Consider the following 9,063-nt stretch of genomic DNA (forward strand, 5'->3'; position numbering starts at 1 on the left):
GGCTCACAACACATATTAGAGTGAAAAGGGCACTCAAGCCAAATAGGTTTTTATAGCTTAGCTTAGCTTGATTGACTACTCACATCCACCTAGAATCATTGAACCCGAAATGCACCTTGATAAAAAATTTAAAAGTATTCTAGTATACTTTGTGATACTCGAGCCAAATACGTTTTTAAAGTTGAAAAAGTGTATCGTTGGGTAACGAAAGAACATAGCATTCCTGAAGGAATGTTTAAATATTGGACTATCTCCTGTTAGTCATAATGGGATAGTGAAAGAAAAAGTGCCAGTTAAATAAGTGAAAAAACCACGCTTGGCCTACTAATGTGGAGTGGTAGATGCAAATAATTGTTTTCAACGTTTTTCTTCAAGTAAAATAGACAATTTATATAGAAAAAAGAGTATTTTCAATCATTTACAACTATTGATCGGTACTGTACCGGTCAGGAAATACTATCCACGCTCTTAGTTTTAATATGTGTCTAATTTATGTTCACTTGACACTGTAATTAATTTGCTCGAAAACACCACTATTTGTATATGTACCCTAGGATAAGCATAACTCTCTCTCAACATAAAAGCTTTCTTCGAAAGAGTATGAAACCGCTTATAGAATTAGAAAGTAAGCCATTTTTTAGAATTAAGAACAGAATAGATTGTAACATTGAATACTACACACGGATTTTCACTTCGCTAATAAATTAGTAATTAGTCCAATAAAGCGACTTTCAATAAGTGCATCCGAAATCAAGTGATAGTAGTAGAACCGCAATCGAATTGCGAAGTGTTTTCAACACATCAACGTACACCCCCAAGTGCAAACGAAATCTTCCCCCCGAGCGGGCGATCAGCTGCTGTGCCATCAATTGTGCGACTTACCTGGAGTTCCTGTGTTGGTGGATGCCGTCGACTGGAGACGGAAAGAAATTCCCCGAAATCCGAACCCCCCCATCGGCCGTGCCCGAACATTTGGTCCTTCGTAGCCGGATTCGAGGACAGAAGCTCATCTGGACCAGCATTGGAATCCAACATTCGCCATCTTCGGAAGCGCAGTAGCAGCTATGGTTTGTACAATCACATCAAGGTAGGCCATTTTGTGATATACTCACCGTGAATATAATATTCAGGCCCATTATTCACTTGGCCAACGAAAATTTGTCCAATAATTGCAATTGCAACAGCAGCAATTAGAATCAAGTTGGTGATTGATATTTATTAGAACCAAAACAAACGGCAATTACACTGTCTCACAAAATTTTGAGGTTTTACACTGGAGCACAAAAGTTTTGGAACAAGTTTTTTTTAAATAAAACTTTTTGAGGAGAAATTGCATTGGATAAATAAAGGCGTGCTGTAGAACGAATTGCAAGTGCATTTAGCCTGTTGCACTTTACAGTGTCGGTCAAAATAATAGCGACACTTCGGAAACTACATTTTTTGGAGAAATTGCAAATTACTTTTGGTTTCAAATCGTAACAGTTGTGTTACAACATTGCTGGGTGCTGTTCATACGAGTTGCTGACTACAGTACGGTCCAAAAAGATAGCAACATCTACAAAATAAAAATTAATTTGGGAATTTTATTTGCGAGAAAATATCCGAAAGTCAATCATTGGTGGTGTGTCCGGTATTTTTGGTGTCAACAAGTGTGATTCGAGTGGTGGTAATATGGCTAGCAAGGCGGAGAAGAAATTAGCAGCGGACCTTCTGACGCGACGACGAGCGTGTGCCGAGCGAGATGTGGTGGAGAAGTTCATTGCGGAGTACACCTATGAACGGGATTGTTGCCAGGTTGCGGTGCGTTTGGAGGCGCTAAACAAGTGCAACGAGCTGTTCCTGAACGTGCAGAATGATATTGAGCTGGGCGATCACGAAGAGAGGTTTGAAGGTCATCTAGAGTTTCGGGTGGATTTTGAGGATCGATTCTGCAGGGCGAAAGGTTTTTTGCTGTCCAAACTGGAAAGTAGGGAGCATCCGTTGAGTTCGACGATCATGCACGCATCGTCTTCACACAACATGTCTGCTAGTTTCCACCATCGTTTGCCGAAAATCGATCTGCCGAAGTTCAGCGGAGATGAGTCGCGTTGGATCTCGTTTCGTGATAACTTTATCTCAATGATCCACTGCAACGAAGATATTCCGATCGTGAACAAGCTGCAATATCTTCTACAGTCACTGGAGGGAGAAGCTAAGAAGCCGTTTGAGTCTGTGGACATCCAAGCGGACATCCAAGCGGACAACTATTCGTCGACATGGGATGCACTGAAGAAGCGGTACGATAATAAACGGTTTCTCAGGAAGGAATTGTTTCGAGGCCTGTACAATCTCCCATCGATAAAGCGTGAGTCAGCACAGGACCTCAACACTCTGGTTGATGACTTTCAGCGACATGTCAAGGCATTGGGAAAATTGGGCGAGCCAGTAGAGCACTGGGACACTCCACTTATTTTCATTCTTTCGAATAAATTGGATGCAGCAACGATCCGCGCTTGGGAGCAAGATACTCGTCAAAAGGACGAAGTAAAGTACGACGAGCTCATCGATTTTTTGATCCAACATGTTCGAATGCTGAAATCCGTTGCCAGTGATCTGCAGCACCGTTCAACAGTGTTGACTGTTTCCAGGGTGGCCGGACAAACACCGAAGAAGCCGTCAGCGATCAAATCCGTCGTCAACGCAGCAACATCCGAGTCACAATCCAGCACACAACAGTGTCACTGTTGTTCCAAAACGCACCCTTTGCATCAGTGTCCAGCATTCAAGAAGCTGTCGATCTCCCAACGGCGAGAACTACCCGCATAATTAAAAACAGTTGGGGATATAGTACTAACTATTAACTTAATATATTGGTAGCAGTACCAGTATGAAATATCTTCCAAGTATCATTTCATTATACATGTTCAAAATTTTATTACCTCAATAAATTATGACAGGATCGTATCAGTGACAGTGACAATATGATATATGATTTAGTAAGTATAGTATAATAAGAGAATAAAAATTTGCAACCTTTGAATATTGTCTCTGGACCTTATCCAGGACTCTAACAGTGTACGACAAAGTTTCCTTATATTTTCTTAGCATTAGACATTAAATTAAAAAAAAAACAACATTGACAACATTGTATGAGTTAGACAAGTCGTTATCATTTCACCTCTTGCGGATAATAACTAATATTGTTATTTTAAGATGTAGTTGTGAGCTTATGCATTTTTTCGCTCTTGGGTTCAGCATCTGCTAATTTTCACTTCACTTCGTTAAAATTTGTGTCGGCAACCCCACGCCAGGTTCGGAACTGAAAACTGTGTTCAAAATGGCTCCGAAAAAAAAGAATCACGCTGAGAAAAACACACAGAACGCGAAAAGTAAGTAAAACTATATTATATTATCGATAAAAACTAGTGAGATTAAATAAAACTAATGAAATTACAGAAACAAAGATCTCTGCTGAGCGGAGAGCGGAAAAAAAATCTACTGAAAGGCTGAACAATGCAGATCTGCACAAATAGGTAAGATTGTATAATCCATGTATAATATCAGAAATAAAAAATAAAAATCTCAACATTTAAATTTTTTAATTTTATTTTATTTTTTGTGGGAAAGAATTGGAACTATATTGGTTATGGTACAGGGAAGCTCTTTTTAAAAATATTTTACAATATGCGGAACGTATGATTGAGCGTTATTTTTACTACAAACTACTATAAGCAAACTATATCCATTGAAGTTGATGAAATCTATGATTTTGTATTCCAACGTAGCTAGAACATTCAGGTAGATTGTTTTGCTCGCCAAAAGTGGATGATATTTTAACCGTATCCAATAATGTAGCATGAAATATTTGTTCGAAAAAATCGCTCTTTTTGAATGGTAAACATGCTTAACAGCCCTTTCCCCATATGGTACTTTAACAGATAATCATAATACAGATTGTTAATATGGTCTGTGTTATTGTACATATACTGTTCACTTTACAATAAACGATAACGTTTAGAGACAATATAGAATATTCTCTATATATTGTAATTGATTATGCGGGTAGTTACGAGGCACAGTCTTTGCCGAAACTGCTTCCGTTCAAATCACCAGGCACGAGCGTGCAAGTCGAAGTTTGTTTGTAGAAACTGCCATGCTAAGCACCACACTATGTTGCACGATCAGCCAGCCCCGCAACCCACGTCGGCGATTCAAGGCACCAGTGGTTCACTCAGCCCGCCAGCAATCAACTTATCTGTGCATTCCAACTCGACGGTTCTACTGGAAACCGTTGCGCTTCTAGTGGTCGATAGGTATGGAAGGCAAATTCCAGCACGCGCTCTTCTGGATTCTGCAGCGATGTCTAACTTTATTACGAAGAAGCTGGCGAACGAGCTCGCCACTAGACAAAGCCCCGTGGACATCTCAGTTGCAGGAATAGGAGAGTCCGTCAAGCGCATCAAGCACCAGCTAACGGCCAAAATTGTTTCCAGGAACAGTGACTTCTCCACCACACTCGATTTTCTAGTTATGAGGAAGCCGACATCAAATCTGCCCACAATACCTATTGACACATCTGCGTGGAACATTCCTGAAGTGCCTTTGGCGGATGTCCATTTCAATGTACCAGCTACGATCGATATAATCATCGGTGGAGAGTGCTATCACGAGCTCCACACCGGCGTGCGCCAATCTCTTGGCAACGGCTTCCCGTTTTTGGTGGACACACACTTTGGCTGGACAGTTTCCGGCAAAGTAACGACCGGCTCCACCACCGCACCACGAGCGTGCTACATCTCCGCCGTTGACCAGAACTTGGACTCTACCCTGGAACGTTTCTGGGAGCTGGACACCGTCGATGAAGGCCAAAACCTCTCAGCAGAAGAACGGAAGTGCGAAGAGATTTTTGCCAGCACCACCACTCGAAATCACGATGGAAGGTACGTCGTACGGCTGCCCCGGACTGATGATTCCCAGATCACCCTTGGAGACTCTCGCATGATCGCAATTCGCCGGTTCTACAGCTTAGAACGCCGCCTACAGCGATATGACTCCACCAAAATGGCCTACCACAAATTCATCGAAGAATACGCACAACTTGAACACATGTTTAAGATAGATCCTGTCGTCGATAACAAACCACACTGCTATCTGCCACATCACCCGGTCTTCAAGGAAGCCAGCACAACCACCAAGGTACGCGTGGTATTCGACGCTTCTTGCAAGACCACATCCGGGTATTCGCTGAACGATATGCTGCTCGTCGGTCCGGTCGTCCAACAGGATCTGCTGTCCATCACCCTTCGATTCCGTACAAAGGCCATCGCTCTTGTGGCGGACATTGAAAAAATGTACCGTCAAGTTAATTTACATCCCGATGATCAGCCCTTTCATCGAATCCTTTGGAGGGAGAACCCTTCTGAACCGTTGGATACTTACGAACTCCGCACCGTTACTTACGGAACCGCTTCAGCTCCGTACCTGGCAACTCGTGTTTTGAAGCAGTTAGCCATTGATGAAGGAGATAGGTTCCCAGTCGCAGCCGAAGCCATCGATGACTACTACATGGATGATTTACTATCCGGTGCCAACGATCTAGAGTCCGCTATACAAAAACGCCGCCAGATGTCCGCGATGTGTCAGTCTGCCGGATTTCAGCTGAGAAAGTGGGCTTCTAACAACCGATCGGCTCTTGTAGACGTTCCATCTGAAGACCTTGCCATCGATCCACTGCATGACTTGAACGAAGATCAATCGGTATCGACTCTCGGCCTAGTTTGGGATACTCGAACTGATATGCTGCGGTTCAACATCAACCTTCCACTTCCTGCTTCGGTGCTGACCAAGAGGAAGGTAATCTCCTACATAGCGAGGATTTTCGATCCGCTGGGCCTCGTCGGACCAGCTATAACACTGGCCAAGCTATTCATGCAACAGGCGACTTAGATCAGAAAAGGACGAACCGTACGATTGGGATCGGCCGCTGCCTTCGAAGCTGCAGGAGGAGTGGAAGCAGTTCCATGCAACGCTCTACATTTTAGCCGACATCCGAATTCCTCGGTTTGTAAACGGATTTGCAGATTGTTCGATCCAGCTCTATTTCTTCTGTGACGCATCGGAAGCTGCATATGGATCTTGTTGCTTCGTTCGTTCCGAGTTTGCTGGCGAAATCAGAGTGCGGTTGTTGACCTCCAAATCCAAGGTTGCTCCTTTGGCCAAGAAACATTCGATTGCACGTTTGGAGCTATGCGCAGCTGTTCTATCCACAAAGTTGTTCAGGAAGGTACAAGGCGCGATTGGGTCATCAGAACACGTTTATTTCTGGTCTGACTCAACCACAGTCCTCCAATGGTTGAGGTCGCCTCCGAATCGATGGAGAACCTTTGTTGCCAATCGCGTTACTGCTATCCAGACTGGCACTGAAGGTTTCAATTGGAGACACGTCCCGGGAGCGCAGAATCCAGCCGACGAACTTTCTCGTGGACTACAGCCCTCCGATCTTCTCAACCAAGCTCGATGGTGGAACGGTCCAGATTGGCTGTCGTCGTCATCGGAATATTGGCCACGATGTGATTTGCCGGAAAATGATTCACCAGAGGTCGCTGAAGAAAGTCCTTCTGTCAGTTTAGCTGCCACCGTTTCCGAAAAAGAGGATTTTGCAGACCAGCTGTTCACTCGGTATTCAACGTTCAAGCGACTCAACCGGGTAACAGCCGCTTGTATCAAATACATCAAGGCACTCAAAGCTGCAGCTATAAGGAGGAAAAATCAACTAGTTACGCCGTTCCCTACACCCAATGAGTTAGCGATCGTCTACCTTTCAGCTGAAGATTTAGCCGAGGCGGATCGTGCGCTGCTCCGATTAGCCCAGTCACAGCTATACGCAGAAGAGCTCTCCGAGTTCCAAAACACCAACCGTACGAGAAATCCGCTGTCGTCGCAGTTACGATACCTACGTCCTTTCCTCTGTGGTGATGGTATTATTCGCGTTGGTGGTCGCCTAAGGAATGCAGACGTTGTGCAGAGTGTCAAACATCCAGCAGTTCTCTCGGCTAAGCATCCACTGGCAAGGCTTATAACGGAGCATTACCATCGAACGCTTTTGCATGCTGGACCGCAGCTGATGATTGCCACTATTCGCCAAAGATACTGGATTCATGGAGGAAGAAATTTAGCTCGCCAAACGTACCATGGCTGTATGAAATGCTTTCGGCAGAAGCCGACCCTCGTTGAGCAAAGCTCCGCAGATCTACCAAAATCCCGTGTGATCCAAGATCGTCCATTCGCTGTGTGTGGAGTCGACTATTTCGGCCCCATTTTTATCAAGTCGCCGATTCGCCGTCATGGTCCAACAAAGGCATATGGTGCCATTTTCGTATGTTTCGTTACGAAGGCCGTTCACATTGAGTTGGTGTCGGATCTGTCAACGCCCGCCTTTCTGTCAGCACTTCGTCGCTTCGTTGCCCGTCGCAGTCGCCCGAAGGAAATTCATTTGGACAACGGGACAGCTTTCAAAGGTGCATCGAACGCTCTTCACCGATTGTACGACATGCTGAAGAAAAACAGCGAAGACAGGGAGCAGATATTCAACTGGTGTGCAACGGAAAGAATCCAGTGGAAATTCATTCCTCCGCGAGCTCCGCATTTCGGTGAGTCTGCCAAACACCATATCCTACGTGAGATAGGACACACGAACATGAGCTACGAGGACATGACCACACTGCTCGCTGAAGTGGAAATGTGCCTTAATTCACGTCCAATCACCCCGATCCCGACGGAAACCGATGATCTCGAGGTGTTAACTCCAGGACACTTCCTTGTGGGCACCAACTTGCAAGCCGTTGACGATGTGGATGTTACTGCAAAGCCCGACAACCATCTCGACCATTGGAAGCTCACCACAAAACGGATGCAGGGTATCTGGGCTCGTTGGTATCCCGAATATCTCGCCCAACTACAAACTCGCGCTAGGAAGGGGAGCAAATCGGCGGTTCCGGTGGAGGTTGGAAAAATCGTGGTAATCAAGGAAGACAACTTACCACCAGCCTTGTGGCCACTAGGTCGCATCACAAAACTTCATCCCGGCCGAGATGGAGTTGTTCGTGTTGTGGGACTGAAGACAGCCAAGCGTGATGACGTCATCAGAGCGGTGAACCGGATAGCCATCTTACCCACCGCCAGCATCCAAGACGTTAACCCAACAACCACCGAAGATTAGCAGAAACTACAAAGACCGGTAGAGCACGCCGAACGTGCTCAACGCGCTAATGGAGCGCTATCAGGTGATTAGCGTTCCAAATTTATTCTTTAAACCGTTCGATCTACCGGGTCTTTGCTGCTTCCAGATCCGTATGTGTCCTGTAGAGCCTAGCCATTGTTTGTTTCAACGAGATCAATCTCCAAAGACCGGCAGAGCACGCCGAATGTGTCTCGATGCGCATTCCAAGCGCTAAAAGGTGATTAGCGTTCCAACATATCTACTTTACCGTTCGATCTACCGGGTCTTTGCTGTTTACAGATCCCTAGATGCCCTGTTAAGCCTGCCGTTGTTCAACGAGATTGATCTTCAAAGACCGGTAGAGCACACCGAATGTAGCTCAACGCGCATTATGAGCGCTATTAGGTGATTAGCGTTCCAATATTTTACTTTTTCTCGTTCGATCTACCTGGTATTCGTTGATTTCAGATCCTATCTCAATCATTACTCCATTAATATTCCGTCACCGTGTACCAAGCCGCAACGCAGAATCTTCAAAGACCGGTAGAGCACGCCGAACGTTGCTCAACGCGCTAAAGGAGCGCTAACAGGTGATTAGCGTTCCTATTACCTTAATCAAAATCGTTCGATCTACCGGGTCTTTTATCGATTCCAGACCGTCCACTGTCGTACATCGTCGCAGTTCTTTCGTTCACCAGAGTTATAGCCGATCGAGATCGGCCACATCCACAAGGTAGCAGAATCTACAAAGATCGGTAGAGCACGCCGAACGTTGCTCAACGCGCTAATGGGGCGCTAACAGGTGATTAGCGTTCATATAACCTTACCCTACGCCGTTCGGTCTACCGGGTCTTTTTTGTCTTCAC

General features: G+C 45.2%; 1 protein-coding gene across 1 annotated transcript; it reads left to right on the forward strand.

The window, feature by feature from the left end:
• Positions 1 to 4,149: 4,149 nt before the first annotated feature.
• Positions 4,150 to 8,197, forward strand: LOC129754054 (uncharacterized). The gene is made up of 2 exons (XM_055749914.1): positions 4,150 to 5,832; positions 5,936 to 8,197. Exons 1-2 carry the CDS (start codon positions 4,150 to 4,152, stop codon positions 8,195 to 8,197), a joined length of 3,945 nt encoding a protein of 1,314 aa, XP_055605889.1.
• Positions 8,198 to 9,063: the final 866 nt, after the last annotated feature.

The sequence above is a fragment of the Uranotaenia lowii genome, chromosome 3, assembly GCF_029784155.1.
Source record: "Uranotaenia lowii strain MFRU-FL chromosome 3, ASM2978415v1, whole genome shotgun sequence".
Lineage (NCBI taxonomy): Eukaryota > Metazoa > Arthropoda > Insecta > Diptera > Culicidae > Uranotaenia > Uranotaenia lowii.

What these genes read in the sequence shown, in the direction of transcription:
- LOC129754054 (XM_055749914.1), top strand. Translation starts at nt 4,150, where the DNA reads ATGTTGCACGATCAGCCAGCCCCGCAACCCACGTCGGCGATTCAAGGC. An exon ending in CGGTGCTGACCAAGAGGAAG is followed by an intron (nt 5,833 to 5,935) that starts GTAATCTCCTAC and finishes AGATCAGAAAAG; the next exon opens with GACGAACCGTACGATTGGGA.